General features: G+C 35.0%; 1 protein-coding gene and 1 pseudogene across 8 annotated transcripts in view; both read left to right on the forward strand.

Moving 5' to 3' along the window:
• Positions 1–25117, forward strand: part of LOC105477982 (Ral GTPase activating protein catalytic subunit alpha 1) — a 275561-nt gene that overhangs the window by 91567 nt on the left and 158877 nt on the right. For 4 of the 8 annotated variants that reach the window (XM_011734912.3, XM_011734908.3, XM_024791575.2 and 1 more), the window contains exon 17: positions 17203–17343. The exons of the other annotated variants lie outside the window; for them this stretch is intronic. In XM_011734912.3, the coding sequence (XP_011733214.1) occupies positions 17203–17343 (141 nt within the window). The remainder of the gene's footprint in view (positions 1–17202; positions 17344–25117) is intronic. 8 annotated transcript variants of the gene reach the window in all.
• On the forward strand, positions 23652–23852 carry LOC112425988 (small nucleolar RNA U3; annotated as a pseudogene).

The raw sequence follows: 25117 nt of genomic DNA on the forward strand, positions 1-25117 counted from the left end.
ATGGAGTCTTGCTCTGTTGCCCAGGCTGGGGTGATCTCAGCTCACTGCAACCTCTGCTTCTGGGTTGAAGCGATTCTCCTGCCACAACCTCCCAAGTAGCTGGGACTACAGGCATGTGCCACCATGCCTGGCTAATTTTTGTATTTTCAGTGGAGACAGAGTTTCACCATGTTGGCCAGGCTGGTCTCAAACTCCTGACTTTAGGTGATCCACCCACCTCGGCCTCCCAAAGTGCTGGGATTACAGATGTGAGCCTCTGTGCCCAGCCTTTATGTTCTTCATGAATGTACATGGTTAAAAATTTAGACTGTGATTAAGTGTATACATTGTAGTAAGTCTCCCTCATCAGTATTCCCCACCCTCCCATTTCACCTCACTAGAGGCAACCACTATTACCAGTTTCTTGAGCATCCTAAAGATACTTTATGTCTATACAGGCTTATAGCATAACATATACAATCTTGTGAATCATGGCTTTACACATGTGAATGAAAAACAATTCCTTTAAGTACTTACTATAAAATTGCTGTTCTATGCATTAAGGATATAGTTCTGAACAAAGCAAGTAAATTCCACCGGGGCTAACAATTCTAGTGTTGGGGAAGAAATATAATAAGCAAATAAACCAGTAAACATGTCATGAGGTAGTAAAGTTATGAAGAAAAGTCAATCAGGATAAAGGAATAGAAAGTGTTGGAGCTAAGGACATAGGACTGTTTTAAGTAGGGAGGTCAGGGAAAGCTTATTCTATCCTATAAGAACAAAGACCTGAATTGGGAAAGTGCATTCCAGGCAGAAGGAAAAGTGAAAGTCCCAGAGCTAGGAATGTGCTCTAGGGCTTTTGAGTGTTTGAGGAGGAGTAAGGAAAGAAGAGAGTGTTAGGAGATGAAGTCAAGCTATAATGATATATCTTAAAGATTATTATATATCAGAAAAATGTTGGCCAGGCATGGTGGCTCACACCTGTAATCCCAGCATTTTGGGAGGCCGAGGCAGGAGGATCAGTTGAGGCCAGGGGTTTGAGACCAGCCTGGACAACATGGTAAAACCCCATCTCTACTAAAAATACAAAAATTAGCTGATCGTGCTAGTACACGCCTGTAGTCTCTAGACCCTGCTACTCAGGAGGCTGAGGCAAGAGAATTGCTTGAACCAGGAGGTGGAGGTTGCAGTAAGCCAATATTGTACCACTGCACTCCGCAGAGCGAGACTCTTGTCTCAAAAAAAAAAAAAAAAAGTTGAACTTCCTATATCATAATTACATGGAAGTACTATAATTTAACCTATCTCCTGAAGATGAATATACATTTTGTAATTTTGTGCTATTAAAAATGGTGCAGAATAGGCTGGGCACAGTGGCTTATTCCTGTAATCCCAGCACTTTGGGAGGCCGAGGCAGGAGGATCACCTGAGGTCAGGTGTTCAAGACTATCATGGCTAATACGGTGAAATCCCATTTCTACTAAAAATACAAAAAATTAGCCAGCGTGGTAGCGTGCGCCTGTAATCCCAGCTACTCGGGAGGCTGAGGCAGGAGAATTGCTTGAACCCGGGAGGCAGAGGTTGCAGTGGGCCAAGATCGCACCATTGCACTCCAGCTTGGGCAACAAGAGCGAAACTCCATATCAAAAAAAAAAAAAAAAATGTATAGAATATACTTATGTATTCTTCTATATTTTGTGCATATATGAAAGTATATCTATAGGTTAAGTCTGTAGGGTTTGAAATTAATTTGCCCTCTAAAGAGAGGAAACTTTGTAGCCTTAATAGATTTAAGCAAGGATCATTGGTAGATATCAAAAACATTAATAAGTAAAGGATTGCTTGGGAAGAGGATATTCACTTGTTGCCAAGGACTATCTTACAGATTATTTATATTTGCAAAGGATAAATATACCTTTACAATGGAGGGATCTGAAATCAAGCCATTATACCTAACTTCTAGTTTATAGTATATATAGGAGATAGAAGAACAAATTAAATGACTCCAAGAGAAAATAATTGAACAAAATTAGAATGTAGTACATTTTATGAGACAACTGGTCTAGCCTCTTCAAAAGCACAGTATCATTTTTAAAAAGTTGAGGTGGGATCTGTTTTAGGCTCAAGAGACAATAACCAGATGCAATATATGAACTCTGACGGAATCCTTGTTTGAAAAATGTTATAAAAATTATTTTGGGATATCTTGGTAACTTTGAATATGGATTGAATATCAGATGATATTATGGAATTTGAGTGAATTTTTTTAGGTGTGATAATGGTGTTGGTATATAGGAGGATGATCTTACCTGTAGATGAATCCTGAAATATTTAGGGGTGAAGACTCATGGTATCTGCAGCTTACTTTCAAATACTTCAGCAAAAATGTACACACAAATATAAAGCAAATATGGCAAAATGCTAAGCAGTTGAATCTAGGTGGAAGTATACCTGTTTACATTGAAATAGTCTTTTTTTTTTTTTGAGACAGAGTCTCACTGTGTCACCCAGGCTGGAGTGCAGTGGCGTGATCTTGGCTCACTGCAACCTCCCGGCTTCAAGAGATTATCCTGCCTTAGCCTCCCAAGTAGAGTAGCTGGGACTATAGGTGCACACCAGCATGCCTGGCTAATTTTTGTATTTTTAGTAGAGATGGGGTTTCACCATGTTGGCCAGGCTGGTCTTGAACTCTTGACCTCGAGTAATCCGCCCTCCTCAGCCTCCCAAAGTGCTGGGATTATAGGTGCAAGCCACCACACCTCACCACCTTTTAATTTTTTTCTACATTTGAAAATTTTCTTAATAAAAAATTGAGAAGAAAGAGGCTTTTTTAAAAGTCATTAGATGACTCGTATTGCCAGCAACATAGTGAACTTGATATTCTGGAACTATTAGATATTCTTGCTAGCATTTTGTCACACCACTGGTTTGCAAACAGAGAAACCTGTAAGACTCTCCTTACTCACTTCCGTGACCAAAATAAACAAAACTATGAGCAGAAAATGGAGTGATGAGCAGTAAGCACACTGGAAAAGTGGGATGATCTTGAAGCAAATTGCTGATAGTCACTTCTGGGTTCCAGACTAAGACTTGAGCAAGCTTCAAGGTTGGAGGACTGAATTGAAGACTTCCATGTTAAATTGGTTATCTTGACAAGGATACAAGTTAATTTCAGGTCAGTAATGCTTCCTGGAAATTGTGCAAGCAAACACAAATTAGGCCTCCAGAAATTCCACAGATTAGAATCAACCAAATATGAGTTCACAAAGATTATTCAATAAACATGGAAACAAATTATATAAATGAGTTAGCAAAAAAGAGAGAGAGATTGAGATTCCTTAAGATTTTAATCCCTAATATTGGAATAAAATAACCAATTTTGTAACCAATAAAATAACCATGTTTGAAATGTTTAAAGAGGAAAATGATAAGCTCATTAAAATGATTAAAAGGAACCAAATAGAACTTTGAGAAATAAAAATATAATTCCTGAAAGAAAAAAAAAACAGTATTAAACAACACATAAGATATAAATAAAGAGAGAATCGGTAACTTGGATTAGAAATTTGAGGAAATTACCCAGGACATTGAGATGGGAAATGTGAAGGAGAGGGTAAGAAATTTGTAGAACAGGATGAGGGTCTGATGTGTCTAGTTGGAATACCAGAAGGAGAGATTGAAGGAGAGACAGTATTTCAAGAATGACAGAGAATGTATTAAAGCTATGAGTCTATAGGAACGGAAGCATATAGTATACCAAATAAGTAAGTAGAAACCCACACTTAACCACACTGCAGTGACATAGCAGAATGGAAAGACAGAAAAGACCATAAAGGCTGCAAAGAGAAAAAATACATAATCTTTCAGAAAAAAACAGTTATGCTGAAAACAGTGTTCTCAGCACTGACAATGAAGACAGAACAGCAGGATAATACCTTCAAAGTGCTAAGGAAAAATAACTATCATTTTAGAATTGTGTACTGACCAAACTTTCAAAATGGAGGGTAAAACAAAGACAACTGTGGATTGACCTTAATGATATAACTTCTAAAAGAATATGTCAGGAAAGAAAATTACCCCAGAATTAAAGTCTGAGATGTAAGAAGGATAAATGATCAAAGAATGTGGTAAATGTGTAGGTAAATCTGAATAAATATTATCTGAATATAGTAATTTTGGAATTGAAGGGTAGAATTTAAATACTGGTCATTCATAATATACAGTTCAGAAAGAGTTTAGTGAGAGTATAAATATTCTCAAATACTTGTTCAGGGTGAAGTAGAGAGCTGGTGTTATTGCATTAACTTTAGACTTTAAAAATATAGGGTAAAAAGACAACCCAATTAAAAATGGACAACGGATTTGAATGGACATTTCTCTAAAGAAGATACACAAATGGCCAATAAGCACATGCTCGAAAACACTAGCTATCAGAGAAATGCAAATGAAAATCACAATAAGATGCCACTTTACACCCACCCACTAGGATGGCTATTGTTTATCAAAATACGAATATTAAGTGTTGGTGAGGAGGTGGAGAAATTGGAATCCTTATATATTGCTAGTGGGCATGTAAAATGGTACAACTACTTTGAAAAACACTCTGGAAATCAGTTCCTTTAAAGTTAAAATTATATGACCCAGCAATCCCATTCACAGGTATATATCCAAGAGACTTGAAGAGTGGCTGCTCTCATCAATTTTTTTTTTTTTTATTTTGAGATGGAGTCTTGCTCTGTCACCCACACTGGAGTGCAGTGGCACCATCTCAGCTCACTGCAACCTCTGACTCCTGAGTTCAAGCAATTCTCCTGCCTCAGCTTCCTGAGTAGCTGGGATTACAGGCCTGCCACTATGACTGGCTAATTTTTGTATTCTAGTAGAGAGGGGATTTCACCATGTTGGCCAGGCTGGTCTTGAACTCCTGGCCTCAAGCAGTCCACCCGCCTGGGCCTCCCAAAGTGCTGGGATTATAGGAGTGGGCCACCACGCCTGGCCCGCTCACTTCAATTTTATATACTTGTTGCCAAAATCAATTTTAAGTGCAGTTTATTTCCTATTCTCAAAAAGTTCCTGACCAAAAATTAGCCAGGCGTGGCGTGTGTGCCTGTATTCCCAACTACTCGGGAGGCTGAGGCAGGAGGATGGCGTGAACCCGGGAGGTGGAGCTTGCAGTAAGCCAAGATCACGCCCCTGCACTCCAGCCTGGGCTACAGAGCGAGACTCTTAAAAAAATAAAATAAAAGTTCATGACCTTCTGAGACTGACAAATTAATATCCATATGCTCTAGTGTTACTATAGTATTGGGACTAATCTGATTTATCTTAATGGATTTTTCTGGTATAATTTCTCACTATTTCCTTTTGCCTATTGCATGTAAAAGCTGAAAAATAACTTCCGAATAATCCTGTAAACACAAAAAACTTTAGATTCCTCCTCGTCATTGAGAAGGGAGTAACCTGATAAAACTGTTTTTAGAGATTAATTTGGAAATGTTGAGTACTGTGAATTTAAGAAGAAACTAGTGGAACCTGAAGTGGGTAGCTTTATTAATGTAAAGTCAGGACCAGGGGTAAAGGACGAATCGTGGGGATAGAGAATAACCGAGTTGCTCAAGCTAGAAGTCTGGGAATTAGCTTCAACTCTTCTGACTCTCTCCTATATCCCCAAACTCTGATTGAATCATCATATCCTGATGATTATATCTTGAGCTAAGTATCTGTCACCTTTCTTCACTTCTTTACATTTCCACTGCGGCTATCTTGGTCCAGTACACCATTACGTCTACATTGCTGCACGAGTTTCCTAACTTCCCTGCATCAGTTTTTCACAACCTCCAGATCCGTTTTCTACCTTATTGTCATAGTGGTATTAAGAATAATTTCAAATTGATGTCACTTTTTTGCTTATATTTTTCAGTGGTCTTTTATTGCTCTTGGGATAAAATTGAAAATGTTACCATGATTTTTATAAGGCCCTGCATGATTAGGCCTCTGCCCACTTTTCCAATCTCATTTTATTCCTTTCTCCTTTGCTCTCTACTTTCCACATTACTAGACTTCATTTATTAAAACAGTGAGAGAAGAAAATTCACCAACCTGGAGTTTTAGATCCAGCCTCTCCTTCACTTTTGAAGGACAAATAAGGGATATATTCTGAGACATGCATCAGTAGGTGATTTCTTCATTGTGCAAACATCATAGAATGTATTACAGAAACCTAGGTGACATAGTCTACTACATACCTAGGCTGTATGGTGTAGCCTGTTGCTTCTAGGCTGCAAACCTGTACACCATGTAACTGTACCGAATATTGTAGGCAATTATAATACAGTGGTAAATATTTGTGTATCTAAGCATATCTAAACAGAAATGGTACAGTAAAAATAAAGTATTATAATCTCTACAGCTAAAATAGAGTATTATAAATATCAAATCTACAGTAAAAATAGAGTATTATCCATAAGGACCACCATCATACATGCAGTCTGTTGGTGACCGAAACATCATTATGCAGTGCATGACATGACTATGTTAATTTCAGACGAAGCAGACTTTAGAACAAGGAGAATTATCAAGAATAAAGAGGGGTGTTACATAAAGATGATTAATTCTGGCCAGGCGTCGTGGCTCACGCCTGTAATCCCAGCACTTTGGGAGGCCAAGGAGGGTGGATCACCTGAGGTCAGGAGTTTGAGACCAGCCTGGCCAACGTGGTGGAACCCTGTGTCTACTAAAAATACAAAAACTTAGCCGGGCTTATCGGCACATGCCTGTAGTCCCAGCTACTCGGGAGACCGAGGCAGGAGAATTGCTTGAGCACAGGAGGCAGAGGTTGCAGTGAGCTGAGATCGTGCTACTGCACTCCAGCCTGGGCAACAGAGCAAGACTCCATTTCAAAAAAAATAAAATAAAAGATGATTAATTCTCCAAGGAGACATACTAATCCTTAATGTGTATTCACTGACAACAGAGTATCAAAATACATGAGGCAAAAACTGATAAATCTGCCCAGAGAAATACAAAAAGTAATGGTACTGTGGTTGGATATTTAACATCTTTCTATCAGTAATGGAGAGATCCAGCAGGCAGAAAATCAGTGAGGACATAAGTGAAGTGAATAGCACTATCAGTCAACTTGATCCAATTATGACATCTATAAATTGCTTAATCCAGCAGAGATTATACTCATTCTTCTCAAACTCATGCAAAACATTCACCAAGACCACATTCTGGGTCATAAAACATGTCTTAATAAACTAAAAGGAATAGAAATCATCCAAAATATACCCTCTGACTGCAATGGATTTAACTATAAATCAATGACGGAAAAAGTTGGAAAACTCTAAAGTACTTGGAGATTAAACGACACACTTCTAAATAATGCACAGCTCGAAGATGTTTCAAGAGAAATTGTAGAATATTTTGAACTAAATGAAAATATAACATCAAAATTTGTGGGCAGTGAAAGCTGTGCTTAGAGGAAAGTGTACAGTATTGAAAGTATGTATTACTAGAGAAGAAAGATCTAAAACCAGTAATCTAAGCTTCCACCATAGGAAACTTGAAAAAAACAAATCCAAAGTAAGTAGAAGAAAAGAAATAATAAAAATTAGAGCAGAAAACTGGGAAGTTGAAAACAGGAAATCACTAGAGAAAAATCAACAAAACTGAAAGTTGGGTCTTAGAAAATATCAACAAAACCAATAAATCTCTAGCTAAGTTAAATAAGAAAAAAAAAGATACCAATTATTAATACCAGAAATGAAAGAAGAACCATTACCAGTGATCCTTTTATTATTATTATTTGTTTTATTTTTAATTTTTGTGAGTATACAGTACGTATATATATTTATGGGATACATGAGATATTTTGATACAGGCATGCAATGTGTACTAATCACATCAGTGTAAATGGGGTATTCATTACCTCAGACATTTATTCTTTGTGTTTCAAACCATCCAAGTATATTCTTTTAGTTATTTTTAAATTTACAATTAAATTATTTTTTGCTATAGTCACCTTGTTGTACTAGCAAATACTAGGTCTTATTCATTTTTTTTTTTTTGTACCCATTAACCATCTGCACTTACCCTTTCCCCCACTATACTTCCAAGCCTCTAGTAACTATCCTTCTACTCTCTATCTCCATGAATTCAGTTGTTTTAATTTTTAGCTCCCACAGATAAGTGAGAGCATGTGATGTTTGTCTTTCTGTGCCTGGCTTATTTCACTTAACATAATGACCTCATGTCAGGATCTCATTCTTTTTTATGGTTGAATAATACTTTATTGTGTATATATACCACATATCCTTTATCCATTCATCTGTTGATGGATACTTAGGTTGCTTCCATATCTTGGCTATTGTAAATAGTGTTGCAGTAAACGTGGGAGTGCAGATATCTCTTTGATAAACTGATTTCCTTTCTTTTGGCTATATACCCAGGAGTGGGATTGCTGAATTGGTAGCTCTATTTCTAGTTTTTTGAGAAATCTCCAAACTGTTCTCCATAGTGGTTGTACTAACTTACATTCTTACCAACAGTATGTGAGGGTTCCCTTTTCTTCACATCCTGGCCAGCATTTGTTATTGCCTGTCTTTTGGATAAAAGCCATTTTGACTGGGGTGAGATATCTCATTGTAGTTTTGATTTGCATTTCTCTGATTATCAGTTATGTAGAGCACCTTTTCATATACCTGTTTGTCATTTGTATGTCTTCTCTTGAGAAATGTGTATCAGATCTTTTGTCCATTTTTAATTGGATTATTAAATTTTTTCCTGTAGAGTTGTTTGAGCCCCTTGTGTATTCTAGTTATTAATCCCTTGTCACATGCATACTTTGCAAGTGTTTTTTCCCATTCTGTGGGTCATGTCTTCACTTTGTTGACCATTTACTTTGCTGTGCAGAAGGTTTTTAACATGATCTCATCTCATTTGTCCATTTTTACTTTGGTGGCCTGTGGATATTATTTAAGAAGTCTTTGCCCACTTCGTTGTCCTGGAGAGTTTCCCCAAAGTTTTCTTTCAGTGTCATAGTTTGAGATCTTAGATTTAAGTCTTTAATCCATTTTGATTTGATTTCTGCATATGGAGAAAGATAGGGATCAAGTTTCATTCTTCTGCATATGGATATCCAGTTATCCCAGCACCATTTATTGAAGATACTGTCCTTTCTCCAGTGTATGTTCTTGGCATTTTTATTGAAAATGAGTTCACTGCAGAAGTGTAGATTTGTTTCTGGGTTCTCTGTTCTGCTCCATTGGTCTATGTATCTGTTTTTATGATCCTTTTATTTACTGATAAAATAATTAAATTTGATAACCTAAAAGAAATAGACCAATTACTTGAAAGGTACAATCTCCCAAAACTCATACAAGAAGAACTAGATAATCTGAACAGCCTGATATGTATTAATGAAATTGAATCAATAACTAACAACCTTCCAAATTAGAAAGCACCAGGCCCAGATGGTGAATTCTACTGAACATTTAAGAAAGAAATAATTCTCCACAATTTCTCTCAAAAAATAGAAGCAGAAGGAATACTTCCTAATTCTTTTGAGGAGTACTGCATTACCCTAATGCAATTCATCTCATCAGCAGGCTAAAGAAGAAAAGCCATATGATCACATTCATAGATGCAGAAAAGCATTTGGCAAAATCCAACACCCATTTAGGATAAAAACTCTCAGCCAGGCGCAGTGGCTCACGCCTGTAATCCCAGCACTTTGGGAGGCAGAGGTGGGCAGATCATGAGGTCAGGAGATCAAGACCATCCTGGTTAACATGGTGAAACCCTGTCTCTACTAAAAATACAAAAAAATTAACTGGGCATAGTGGCAGGTGCCTGTAGTCCCAGCTACTCGGGAAGCTGAGGCAGGAGAATGGCATGAACCCGGGAGGCGGAGCTTGCAGTGAGCCAAGATCGTGCCACTGCACTCCAGGCTGGGCGACAGAGCCAGACTCCATCTCAAAAACAAAACAAAACAAAACAAAATTCTCAGCAAAGTAGGAAAAGGGGGAACTACCTCAACTTGATAAATCTGTTAAAAAATAAAAACACAGGACAACCTACCTCTAGCATCATACTTAATGGTGAGAAACTAGTTTTTTTCCTGCTCAGATCCACAAGACAAGGATATCTCACTATTCCTGTAAGACAGGAAAAGGAAACAAAAGGTCTACAGATTGGGAAGAAATAAATAAAGCTATCTTTGTAGATGACATGATTATGTGGAAAATTTCAAGGTGACAACCTCCTGAAACTAATAAGCCATTATAGCAAGGTTATAGGATGCCAGATTAATATATAAAAGTCAAGTTGCTCCCGCCATACCAGCAATGAACAACTGGAATTTGAAACTAAAAGCACAGTACCATTTACACTAGCACCAAAAATCTCCAAAACAATTAGGTATAAATCTAGCAAAATATTTACAAGATCTATATAAGGAAAACTATGAAACTTTGGTGAAAGAAATCAAAGAATATCTAAATAAGTTGAGAGGTCTAGTTCATGTACATGGATAGAAAAACTCACTATTGGCAAGATGTCATTTCTTCCCTACTTAATCTGTAGATTCAACACAATCTTAGTTGATTGTGTTCTTAACAAGTTATTTTGTGGATATTGACAGAAAGAATCTAAAATTTATATAGAAAGGCAGAGCATGAGCAACATGACAAAACCTGTCTCTACAAAAAATACAAAAACTAGCTGGACGTGGTGTCATGTGCCTGTAGTCCCAGCTACTTGGGAGCCTGAGATGGGAGGAGTGCTTGAGTTCAGGAGGTCAAGGCTGCAGTGAGCCATGATTGTGCCCCTGCACTCTCTAGCCTGGGTAACACAGCAAGATCTTGTATCAGGGGAAAAAAAAAAAAAAGGAAAGGCAAAAGAGCCAGAAGAGTCAACACAGTATTGAAGAAAAAGAATGAATTGAGAGAAGGGCCAGAACCTGACTTCAAAATTTACTATAGTAATCAAGAAAGTATGGTATGCGTGAGAGAATAGACAAATAGATGGAATAAAATAGAGATGCCAATAAAATAAAATAGAGAAACAGACCCACACAACTAGAGTCCCCTGATCTTTGACAAAGGAGCAAAGGCAATTCAATAAAGAAAGGATGGTCTTTTCAACATGGTGCTGTAACAATTGGACATCCATCCGCGTGCCAAAAAAAGATGGATCTATACACAGACCTTACATCTTTCACAAAAATTAACTTAAAACAGATCATAGACCTAAATGTAATGTACAAAAGTATAAAACACCTAGAAGACAACATAGGAGAAAGTCTAGGACACCTTGGGTTTGGCAATGAGTTTTATGATACAACACCAACAATAAAATTCATGAAAGAAAAATGTGCTAAGTTGGACTTTATTAAATTTAAAACTCTGCTTTGTGAGAGACATTGTTAAGGGAATGAAATGATAAGTCACAGATTGGGAGAAAATCTGCAAAACACATAGCTGATGAAGGACTGATTCTAAAATATACAAAGAACTCTTAATATTCAACAGGAAGAGAACAACCTGAAAAATGGGCAAAAAATGTGAACAAACACCTCACCAAAGAAGATGTAGAGATGGCAAGTGAACATAGGAAAAGATGCTCAACATTGTATGTCATTAGAGTATTGCAAATTAAGACAAGAAACCACTACACACCTAAAAGAATGGCTAAAATCCAAAATACTGACAACACCAAATGCTGGCAGGGAAGTGTAGCAATGGGAACTCTCATTGGTGGTGGAAATACAAAATTATATCATCACACTGGGAGACAGGTAGTTTCTTTCAAACCTAAACGTAGTCTTACTGTAGGATCCAACCATAGCACCCTTTGTATTTACCTATATAAGTTGAAAACATGTCCACACAAACATCTGCACATAAATATTTACAGCAGCTTTAGTTGTAATTGTCCAAGATATTCTTCAATAGGTGAATGGACAAACTGTTGTACATCCATAAAATGGAATATTATTCCATGATAAAAAGAAATGAGCATTCAGGCCATGAAAAAAAAAAAAGTGAAGAAACTGAATGAGTATTGCTGAGTAAAAGAAGCTAATCTGAAAAGACTACATACTGTATGATTTCAACTATATGACATTGTGGAAAAGGCAAACTTTTGTCAACAGTAAAAAGATGACTGGTTTCCAGGCACTAGGAATAGGGGGGTGGGGCTAGAAGAGATGAAGAGGTGGAAGCAAGCACAGAGAATAAAGATGTGAAACTATTTTGTATGGTACTGTAATGTTATATATGTGTCATTATACTTTCTCAAAACCCATAGAAGGTACTACATAAACAGTGATCCCTAATGTAAACTGTGGACTTTAGCAATACTGTATCAATATGAGCTTGTTAATTGTAGTGAATGTACCATGCTAATACAATATGTTAATAATTGGGGAAACTGGTAGGGAGGGGGAAAGGGATGTATGGAAACTCATTGTAGTTGCCACTCATTTTTTATCTGTAAATCTAAAACTGTTTTGAAAAATGTATATTCTTTTTAAAAAAAATGTATTTTTCGGAATAGAAAATAATTTAGACATTTGAAATAACCACAGATTTATCTGTAAAATTTTTAATTCATTTTTTAGTTTGTGTCATTCTCCATTTATTTATTTTCTGACTTGCATTGGGAGAAACAAATTGTATTTCTGACATTGATTTATATTTCTCTTTTATGAAGTGTTTCGTTTAATAACAAACCTGATTGCTCTCTCATTAAAACTGTATTTTTTCCTATGACTTTGAATTACCTGATAGAGTGATAGAATATTTAACTTTTTCTGACTAACTTAAACAGCTTTCTTTATACTGGTGATCTAAACTGATGTAAGCACCTTATGTCCTTACAATTCATGAAGGTACTAGTGTAGTCTATGTTGAAATTTGCAAATTAGCAGTTTTGTCACGTAATGTTTCAAAGACTTATTTTACTGGTTGCTTTCTAGGATTTTCAGATAGAAATTGTAAGATAATTTTTTTGTTTTTTCTTTGAAATTCTAAGATAATTTATTCATTATTTTTCACTTAATAAACATAAAGGCAACTTACCTGCATTTAAAAAATATTAAGCATAATGTAATCCTTTTATCTCAGAATACTCAAGATGGCTTTATTAAGATAAATTTTGTTATTAATAGTTAAGTTTAAAATGTAAAAAATGTGGAGAGTATGTCTGTGGTTTTGCTTATGCTAACAAATATTAAGAGAGATTGCAATGAATTTAAGAATCATTTTTGAACATACTCATAAGCAATGTAACTTGCTTGCATTTATGATATAGGACCTGGTGTTCAACTTCTGGAGCGTATATATCACTGTTTTGTTTGCAGATTTTGCTTTTCAATTATGTGTATTATGATAATAGGCCTACATTTGGGAACTTCAACAGGTTTTTCTGCCAATGGATAGGAATGTATACATAATGTGAATTTTAATAAATAGGGAAGAAAATGTATAATACTTTGGAAATGAGAAAATTCCGGAGTTGCCTTCCTCATGTTTATTTTTTGTATTTGTATGCTGTTAGTGATCCATCACATTTGCTGTCCATGAATTTCTTATGCTATACGGAAACTCCAGAGTACAAGTTACAGTTTTTTATATATTCTGTATGGTCCGAGGTGAATTTATGGGAATGCATTTTTTTTTTTTTTTGAGAGGGGAAAAGATAGGAAGCCTTCAAAAATTGTCATGCTCATAATTTGAAAATCTGTTTTTACTTTTTGATGTTATGTTTTTCATACTGCCCATTAAGCATATTATAGATTTATGATCACTGATGTATGTGTCTTAGGAATGTATGTGCTAATAGGAATGTCAGTAACTGTTTAGGTTAGTAAATCCCAAAAGATCTCAATAACTAATTCATTGTAAATAATTTTCTGTAGTGAGGGTCACATAGCTGTGAAGCCATTGATAGACTTCTAAGTATGCCTAAAGACTCAGAGTTTAGTTAAAACAACAACAAAAGGTGGTGACCATTTTTGCTCCATTTTTTAGGGTTTTTAAATTTGTTTTTGAGTCAGAGTCTTACTCTGTTGCCCAGGCTGGAGTACAGTGGCACAAACACGGCTCATTGTAGCCTTGACCTCCTAAACTCAAGTGATCCTCCCGCCTCAAGCCCTCAGAGTAGCTGAGACCACAGGGACACACCACCACACCCAGCTAATGTTTTAGTTTTTGTTTTTTGTAGAGATGGGGTCTCCCTCAGTTGCCCAAGCAGGTCTCGGACTCTTGGACTCAAGCCATCCTCCTGCCTTGGTCTCCCAAAGTGCTGGAATTACAGGTGTGAGCTACCACACCAGCCGAAGGGTAACATTTTTAAAGAATTCATTCAGAATCACAACACAGCTGTATTTCATTATTAATATGAAAAAAGTTCCAAGGCAAATGCCCAAGCTCTTCCTTCAAGTTTGTGTTGTGAAAGAAAGGAAAAAAGGTGTTTTTATTTCCCAGAAATTATCCCTAGGGGAAAAAAGAAAAACTTGTAATTTATCTGTGGAATCAAAAATTCAATTCAAGTTTTTAAAAAATGTATTTTAAAATTCTGGCTAATATGGTGAAACCCCATCTCTACTAAAAATACAAAAATTAGCCATTCGTGGTGGTGGGCACCTGTAGTCCTAGCTACTCGGGAGGCTGAGGCAGGAGAATGGCATGAACCTGGGAGATGGAGCTTGCAGTGAGCCGAGATGGCGCCACTGCACTCCAGCCTGGGTGTCAGAGTGAGACGCCGTCTAAAAAAGAAAAAAAAAAAAAAAAACATACATATATATATGAAATGTGATTACAACTATAGATGATATTTTACCCTCTGTGTAACACTTTAAGATTTCCATATGTATTTGTGTCTTTGACCAGTTTTAATGAGTGATTATGTTGGAGTCAACGTAACTTTTGTTTCAAATTAGATTATAAAATTGTTGGTGACTTTCTCAAGAAAGAAAGAAGCTAGCAGGAAAACTGGAATAGGGTGAGATTCTGACATTTTGTATATGGGTTGTTTTTAAAATACACTTGATCTTTAATACATAACATGGTAAGCCATACACTAAAGACAAATTGTTGCCGTTATCTTAGCATATTCCACGCTTCTATATTTTTTACATACAGATTGTTCTTAAAGAATCCTTAATTTTATTGGCATTCATACATTTTTTTAATCTGTGATTATCTTTTTCCAGTTATAAACTATGAAATGCATTTAGTTTTTGGTTAATGTTTGTTTTTACTTTCTCCTCCGTATCTTCACAGCCTGAAATTGTTTTTCAAATGGTTAAGCTGGACTCCTACTCAAATATAGATATTAAGTAAAAGTAAAAAATTATTGCACTTATATGTGGTAGGGAGTAGGGATTCAAAGATCAGAAGATATGGTTCTTGCATTCGAAAAGTTGGGTAGGCTGACCTAAAAACATACAGTCCACGAGAAATAGATTGTAAGCTTTGCAAAAGTGGGAATTCTTGTTTGTTTTTGTTTATTGCTGTGTTGCCAGTAATGTAAATAGTTGTTTGGGAGAGTTAGAAAAGCCTCTCAGGGACTGGGCATGGTGGCTTATTCATGTAATCCCAGTACTTTGGGAGACCAGTATGAGAGGGTCGCTTGAGCTCAGGGGTTCGACACCAGCGTGGATAACATAGCGAGACCTTGTTTCCACTCAAAATAGAGGGGAAAAAAAAAAAAAAAAAAGCCAAGCATGGTGACACATGCCTGTGGTCCCAGCTACTCTGGAGGCTAAGGTGGGAGAATTGGCTTGAGCCGAGGAGTTCAAGGTTGCAGCAAGCTATGATGATGCCACTCCTGCCTAGACAGCAGAGTAAGACTGTCTCAAAAAAAGAAAAAGAGAAAAAAGCTTCTCAGATGAGGTAGTACTTCAAGTATGAAGGAGTATGTCAGGAAGAAAGAGACACCAAGGACATTAGCAACATACAAAGACATGATGTGATGGTGAAAGAGAATGAAAATTTTAAGGAACATTGTAAAATTCTGAGTGATGGCAGCATGGGAGGACAGTAAAAGAAAATAAAGTCTTACTGAGTGGTAGCTTGTAGGCAAGTCGTAAAGGCCTTGTGTGCGTTGTGTAATAATCTAAGGAATTTAAACTTCAGGGAACCAAGTCTGTCCAGTAATCAGGGAAACTCAGGAATTTGAAATGATGTTAATATTCAAACTATTTATTTTACCACCATTGCTATTACACTGGATATTATTCAATATTGTTTCTTTCAAGTCCTTGATTCATGTGTAACAATAACTATAACTTAATCAAGAATCCTTGAAATAAATGTTTTTTTAAAAAATCTCTGGGAAGTATAAACTTGATTATTTCTAAGTGAACTATAATTTATCTTTAATTTTTGTGAACTAGGGACTCTCCTAAGAAATTATCAAATACAACTACAAATGCAATTTTTAAAAAGTAATCCAGTTTAAAGCTATCTTTGAAAACAATTTTGTTTTTGTGTTTATGATTTGAATAAGCATAAAATTATCTATTTGTATCAAGAACCTAATTTTTCATGCTGTGCAAATTGTGTTTTCTATAAATGTTTCTATGTAAAAATTTTAATTATACTCTTATACTTTATTATAAAAGATACTGATTTGATTAGCATTCTCTTACCAGAAACACATACTAGCCATGAGATTAAATCCTTTTGACTATGAATTACCTAAAAATTTCTAAGAAAGACCATTGAGTGATTTAGAAAACTTTGTTAAAGAGTATGAAAGTAGGAATGATTTGTTCTTATAATTCAGCCTTTTTAAGAAGAATGGCTCAGGATTGCCTAGAGATATGCCCAAATATTGTTCCAAAAGTTTCTTTGAATTATTAATATTGAGTTATTTTCAATGTTTCCATTCAGTGAATTTCTCAACCCTTGGTTTTGAGAACATAATGCTAATTAAGGTGTCTGCTGTTGTTTAATGCTATTCCATTGTAACTGCTAATAATAGCATTTTCCTGCTTTATATAAAAAAATTATATTCAAAATGTTGTGTGTGTTCTCTGATTTCTTTTCTTACAGCTTGCCAGTATTTGCCGTGCTGAAATGTTTTAATTTATAATTTCCTTCCTTTGTACCTTTTAGTTTTCTCTGTTGCTGCTTTTTCTGTGACACGAGCCTTTCATTATAGTCACTCTTCTTTTTTCCTTCCCCACTTCTTTCTTTTCCTTTTTTAAAGCCATGAGAAGCCGATCCATTGGTGAATGTGCTCTGCCATCGGCCTATATACGCAGTGCTAAAAGTGCTCCTGTTCTGATCCATACTTCCAAACCCTTCTTGCCTGATATTGTTCTCACTCCCCTTTCTGATGAGCTTTCAGGTAGTGCCACCTCTGCTAATTTCTGCACCACCTTTTTCACTTTTTAATCCTCTGCTTTCAAATTTTGCTTAATCAAATAAACTCTTTAAAGTTAATTTCTTTGGGGGAGGTGTGGGAAACTGGGAAAATGATTGAGAAATCAACATTTTGAGTTATTTGAACTCTAATGCTGTCCTTGCAGTTCATTCTGGAAGTGCTAAGTTTAGTGCTGTGCCAATGTCTAGTATTTTTGGTTGTAAATGGCCAATTTTTTTTTTTTTTGCTCATGTTTTTTTCTTCCTCTCAGGTGGTTAAAAGAAGTAGTAGTATATATTTATATCATAGATGTCTTGTAAAAGATGACTTAGAAAGATAATCAGCACTGACTTTTAATTTCCCATTGTTTTGACTGACAATATGGTAAATCTTGAATAATTTATTCTGTATTGTCTATAGGAATGGAACTAAGTAAGGGCAATCAGTATTTGGGAAAAGTATATCATCTAAAAGTTGCTTTGGAATAAATCTTTGTATTTATATTACATGTAATCATATATAGAATTCTAAGGACTCACTCATTTTTAAACCATTCTGTGAAGCCCTGACTTCCAAGGAGCTTCAAAACCTGCTTAGCTTTCCGGTTCTGCCTCAGGTCCTTGGTCTCCAGTACTGGGATGGTCTGCTCTTTCATTAAATTTTAATTAACATGTAATAAAATACGTAGATCCATAGACTCAGTTGAATGAGTTTTGAAAATTGTACACACCCCTATTAACCATCACCACAAACAAATTATAGAACATTTCCACTACCTCAGAAAGTTTCCCAGTGACCTTTTTGAGTCAGTCACCATGCACTCCTCCCCTCCACACAATTATAACAACTTTTTGCTGTTCATCACCATAGATCAGTTTTGTTTTAAAAAAAAATTTTGGGCATAAATAAAATCATACAATGTGTAAATTGTGCTAACTCAAAGAAACCTACTTGTTAACTTTGGAACCATAATATAATTAATTATAATGAAATTGGAGTTGATTTTTCAGTTTAATCGATGACAATAATAGAAAAATTGGCCTCAACCCGAACCTTAATATCCAGTAAGTATTGATGGATGATGAATGGATGTATTTCACACCAGTAAAATTAAGCAACCTGAATATTTTAAGCTACCAGTGCAGAAAATTAGTAAGATTTAAAAATATGTAGATGTGATAATATAAATTTTAATAGATGGTAGGAAATGGCACACAATTTTGTTACATATGATGCTTAGCTACAAATAAAGAATTAGAATATTTTTGTCTTTTTAGTTCTCCATTTAAGCACTGTACCTCCTTATGTGAGTAGCACAGATTTTGGCTGCTTACATCAAAGTATAATCTAGTTACTTAAGATGGCAAACAATGTTTCTGTTCTTAAAACTGAATTAGATACAGCTAAAAGAAACTCTGGGTTTTTTTGTAAACTTCTCTTGGATACATTTTTTGCTCCTAGCTTTTATAAAAGACATACTTAGAACATTTAATGCAAACCATTCTTGACATGTTTAGAAAAATTAAAATGAGCTTTGGCCACTTCCATTATTATTTTATTCTATTCATTTATTTATATTAAGTACAGTATTTGAATTCTCTTGGCCACTAATTCTTAAAAGTTTGATTGGATTAGACATTCCGCTACTGTCTTAAAAAACTGTCGAAAGATTTATTTTTTTCTCCGTATCTTAAAGGATTTACAGAATTTCTCATCTGTAACTTAATGTTTTGGCAAATATTCATGTTAAGTGCTAAAACATTTTTGAATAGCTAAAACAAAGATAAAGTTGTTCCTTTCAAAATATTTTAGATTGGTGCTATACCCAGGATGAGAAGTTCTTATTTCAGAATTCTTGTTTTGCTGTAAATACATAATTCAGAAAGTTTACCTTTTTTATGCTTTTATGATTTAAACATTTATGAACACTGTTTGAAAGGAATTTTCTAAATGGCAGTTTTATTTGTTGTATTCCTTTTCCCCATCTGGGGTAATATGCTTTCTATGATAAATTTAAAGATTTAGATGATGTTGAGACATCAGTCACTAAAACAAAACAAACTTTATATCTGATTATCAAAATAATGTTCATTTTAGAAAACATGGATTACATGGAAAAGCATATGAAAAATATACATAATCCTCCAAAACCAGTGTTAATTTATTGATGACTTCAGATGCTTTTACTGCCAGTTTTTTATGCTTGTGTACATTTAAAATATAAAAACATAATTACAGTTAGTTTTGAATTAAAAATCATGTTTTCTCTTAGAATTTGAAAGAGGCAAGGAACCTGCCACTTTAAAATAGCAGCAAAATCCCTCCTTTCCTGATAACTGACTTGTGAATGAAGTCAGGACTTTTCAAGCTGATGTAAATTTAGAATACTTTCCAGGAGATGCAAATCGGTGTATAGAGGAAAAGATTAAAGATTCATAGTGCAAATCAACATATTAAAGACCCTTAGAAAACCTGTTAAAAAAACAAAACTGTTGGCCTGGCGTGGTGGCTCACACCTGTAACCAGCATTTTGGGAGGCCGAGGCAGGCGAATCACGAGGTCAAGAGATCAAGACCATCCTGGCTAATGCAGTGAAACCATGTGTTATTGATATCCTGTGATATTGATATCCTGTGCCATTAAGGTTCCAGAGAGAACCAATATGAAAATTAAACAGGATTAATCTTACACCAGTTTACATTGTAGAAATCTAAATTATTGGATTGGTTTTTGCCTCTGCAATTCTTAGAGGCAAATTAAAGGCTTGGAGTTTGCTTCTTCAGGTGTTAGGTGTAGAGCGAAGAAGAGAGGAAGAGATAAGAGAAAATGTAGGGGTTATAAGAATAGAGATTTGTGAAAATAGTGCTAAAGTAAAAAACAAAAATCACCAAAATCTTAGATCATCAACCAGTCATACTTTTTAATTGCTGATGTTTCTTCCAAGGTTTGAGTAAATTTTACTTTAGAATAGTTTAATGTACAGAGAATTAATAAGAAAGTGAATTGTATGAAGGGGAAAAAGTAAACGGTTTTTCATGCTTTTGTAGCTCTCCCTCATATGAATTAGCTTAAACGAACTCATAAAATATTTCCTGAGTGTATCTCTGAAATCAGGAATCGAGGTTTCTTCAAGTACTTCACCAAAAAAAAACCTCAGTGAAACAACTCATAGACAATCTACTTCTAGCTTACAGTTAGAAGAAGTAGAATTTGTCAGAAAAATATTTTTCGGATACTTTCAGATAACAGGAGAGGTAAAAGGAAAGTCCTTTTAAATCCTTTTTTTTTTTTTTTTTTTAACGTACTAAATCTATGAGAAAGGACCATGAGTTTTTTAAGTGTTAAGTATCCTGCTTGGTTCCCAGCCCTTTTTTCCTCCTCCAGTGTTCTTGTTGTAACTGTCTGTACTACCTGCATTGTTGTAAGTATGATGCTATATGATAGAGCTTTATATACAGCTATAGACTAGTGTAGTTGAACAGTTGAGTATTCTTGAAGAGTTAAATTGTTTTTTTTTTTTAATTTGCTCTGTTACTTAGGCTGTAGTGCAGTGGTGCGAACATGACTCACTGCAGCCTTGACTTCCCTGCCTCAGCCTCCCATGTAGCTGGGATCATAGGCACATGCCACCACATCCGGCTAATTTTTTTATTTTTTTAGAGACAGGGTCGTAACCCAGGGAATTTCTGAACATGAAGTTGCCCAGGCTGGTCTCAAACTCCTGGGCTCAAGCGATCCTCCCCACATTGACCTCCCAAAAGGCTGAGATTACAGGCATAAACCACCACACCCAGCACTTAAAGAGTTTTTCTTAAGTTCTGGGGACCAGTTTGAGGGCACTGTGTCAATGCACTGTTTCTTAACATCAGACTGATCTATAACAGCTTGAAAAATATGTATCAAATTTGATACAATATGTTGGCTTGCACAAACATCTAATATAATTTATTCTGGTGTCTGGGCAAGTTCACTCCTTGGCCTGCCTCTCATTGGCCTTTGATAATCACTTATTTGATAATTACTGTACTAGATTGTATACATTTGGTAACCCAGCCTGACAGTCATTTTCTTGATAAATGGTTAAGAGAGAAGCCAGAAATCTGAATCATTATTCTTAAGCAAATTGCTTTTACTGCCAAAAGTAACACTTTAGTGAAAAAAGGGATATAAAAGAATATAAACATGGTAGGCAGCATTATGTATACTTCCACACATGTTTCTTATTATTTTCTAATCCAGTACTATGAGTTTCTCATCCTGAAATTAAGCTTACAGACCCAATTTCTTTCAACCAGTTCCCAAAACTTATTTGTCATTTTTGTTGCTATTGGACTCTGGTCTATCTAGGCTGTAGTATGTAGACTGCTAATGTTGGGGACCTATCTCTTTTTATTAACAAAGCTTTATTATTTGAATTGAGCTCCTTATACTTCTGTTTTGTGGCTATTATCAACCAAAAATAAAATGGTATGTCTCATAGGCCTATCCTTTTCCTAAATTCTGCCTATTATGGAGAATTTTTCATCTCATCAAAAAAGTAGGCCCTTCTTTATACAATCAAGAATATTTTCCTGTCATCAATGTACAACAGGATATTAATATTTTACAAATTTTTCACTTGTAATCTGCTGATTGTAACGTAATTCCAATTAGATTTTTTTTTTTAAGAGATAGGTTCTCACTGTGTTGCCCACGCTTGATTGCTGTGGTGCCATCCTAGCTTACTGCAGTCTGGAACTGCTGGGCTCCAGCAGTCCTCCCACCTCAGCCTCCTGGCAAATTAATTTTTTTTTTCCTGGAATAATTTACATTAATTTTTTTGAGACAGAGTCTTGCTCTGTTGCCTAGGCTGGAATGCAGTGGTGTGGTCTTGGCTTACTGCAACCTCTGCTTCCTGGGCTCAAGCAATTCTTGTGCCTCAGCCTCCTGAGTAACTGGGACCACAGAAGCCTGCCACCACGCCCAGCTAATTTTTTAAAATTTTTGGTAGAGATGGGGTTTCACCATGTTGGCCAGGCTGATCTTGAACTCTTGACCTTAGGTGATCCGCCCACCTCGGCCTCCCAAAGTGCTGGAATTACAAGTGTGAGCCACTGCGCCCGGCCTACATTAATTTTTAAAAAAGAACATCTCAGGAAAATGTGAAGCTAACTTAAACATGACATTATATAGCATACTCATTAGCAAAACACTATACTTTTCTTAACATAAAAAATGTATTGGTAGTTTATGTTAAGAATTTTAAAATCAGGAAAACAATATTAGAATAAAAAAGAAGATAGTTGATTGGGCTAAATTTTAGTAGTTTAAATGAAAACTATTGAGCTCGATTTGTTGCTTATAAGTCTTTTCATATGATTACAATAATGTAAAAACTGCTTTGAATTACCTACAAATTGAACATCTAATCTTAAAAAGATAGAATTTTAATAGCCTCTGTTAATAATATTTGAAAATAGATGCTCTATAGTTTTTTTTTTTTTTTTTTTTTTGCTGTATATAGTTTTTACTTACCTTAAAGTACATTGCCGTTGTTGCCCAAATAGACAAAAACATAGGTAATTAGCAGAAAAAAACTGAGTTTCAAAATGGCATCAATTTCTATGTAAACTAGTTTAAATGATATTACGAATTCAGGAGCCATAAAAATATTACTGATAGCTAACATTCGTGCTTAATCAGTAAAATAATTTAACTTTAATAAAGGGGATTTTGGCACTTGATTCTATGCATCATTTCAGAAATTATTAAAATTTTCTAGTGATATGGTAGTATTTTAACTGAAGAGGTTTTTTTGTGAGTAACTAACTTGCTTTTTACCAATAAGCAGCTATGTTTTTTTTTTTTAAGGCAAGCTTTTCTTCTACCAGTATTTATTAAGCCCATACTATATGACAGGTCCTCTTTCAAGCAATAGAGATATTGCAATGAACAAAACCAAAATCCTCAAGAAACTTAAATCTAGAGGAAAGGAGTACTTTTTTCTTAACCTTTTATAAGCTGGTAGTATACTTTAATGTACAGCTTTCCTTTCAAACTAACAAAGAAAACTTTTTGAACAAAATATTTCTGGGGAAAACCCGGTTTTTAAATCTAGAAATAATTGACACACTTTAATGCTAAACAGTATTAAGGAAACCCAGAGATAAAACTTGACATTTCTGTAACTTTATAGGCTATACAGGAAGCATTTTCTCAATGTGCAAAAGCAGGTTTTGTAAATCACTTGAAAACATTTTTATTGTTTCACTCATTAAATGGTTTCTAATGCTTTAGATTAACATTTAATTGAAAAGACTATTCTTTCAAGCATAATTTCTAAGGTGTGTTACTAGAGGAGTTTCTCTGAACATGTGAGCACTGAAATACGGGAAGAGAGCATGCAGTGTTCTCTTAGTGTGAAACGGACCTTTGGTGTTGCTTTGCTGCAGCTGCCATTTGCCTTGAGTGACCATTCTTCTCTTCCTCCAGGAGAGTAAGAGAACACAGTTGGTTTCCCTTAAGAAAAAGAAAAGAAAGAGAAAAAACATATAAGATTTTATTTAAAAGCTTTCATTTTTAAGTTAAAATATAAGCAACATCATTAAATTGTTTTGAGGGCATTTTTATTTAAACCTGATGCCACCATTATTTTTAGCAATTCAATACAAAGTTTTTTTTGTTGTTTCCTTCTGTATAATTTACTAACATTTGTTTTAGTAGATTTTTATTTCTAACATTCTTAGCTTTATAGAGGTAAATCACTATGCTGCTCTATGGGTTTTTAAAAATTCATTTTGTTTATATTGAGATATAACCAAAGCCTGGCTTTATGGTTTCTTAATAATGCAATTAATTTTTACCAAGTTTTATTTAAGAATTAATAAATTATTTCATGAGTACAAAACATATATGATGTATTATTCAAGAGATTAAGAGTAAAGATTAATTTCTGCCTTACTTTACACCACAGCTCCTCACTTTGTAGCTGTGTAACTTTGGGTAAGTCACTTAAACAGTTTCTTCGTTTATAAAATAGGCGTAGCACCTACTTCATGGGGTTGTTGTGAGGATTAAATGAATGATACGTCAGATGCTTACAAAAACACCTGGCATATGGAAAATACTGTGTATAGTTTAGTTATTATTTAGTCTTTTTCTCAGTAAAGTTCAGCTGTAATGTATTTGTTCAACTAATGTAAGGCTTGTTAGAGTCAATTAAGCTTAATTCAGGTGCCATTTGTATTGACATAATACATCCCTCTTGATCTGAATTTAGCATGAAGTTGATTTCGTGTCAGTGTTATTTTCTTCTTTGATTTTATGTAATTAGTATTGTTATGTGCCATGAAAGAACTATATTTAAAGCTTAAGACTTTAAAACATTGTTTAAATTTAAATTCTCCAATACTACAATATTGGTAGAAAAAATCCAGTTACATTTTTTTTTAAGCTGTTTCCCTCTTAAGCTTGCATAGAAGTTTTAGATACTCATATATGGTAACAAAGTTTTAGGAAAAAAAAATAGGCTGAAATACTGGTTAAGTTTTCTAATATACAAGATGTGAGGGCTGAGTTTGGGAAGGAATTCCTAAACACAGAACATCATAATAATCTTTCCTGGCTTCTTTAGAATGGAAAAATTGTGAAATATCAATAAAAGAAATTAAAAATTAAAACTAATATTTTACTTTTTCTGACATTCATATATTTGTTAGCATCATAATGTTTTTATGATTTTAATCTTTTGAAATCTTGATTTTGACCTTTGGTAAAATTA

This window comes from Macaca nemestrina, chromosome 7 (assembly GCF_043159975.1).
Source record: "Macaca nemestrina isolate mMacNem1 chromosome 7, mMacNem.hap1, whole genome shotgun sequence".
Taxonomy (NCBI): Eukaryota; Metazoa; Chordata; class Mammalia; order Primates; family Cercopithecidae; genus Macaca; species Macaca nemestrina.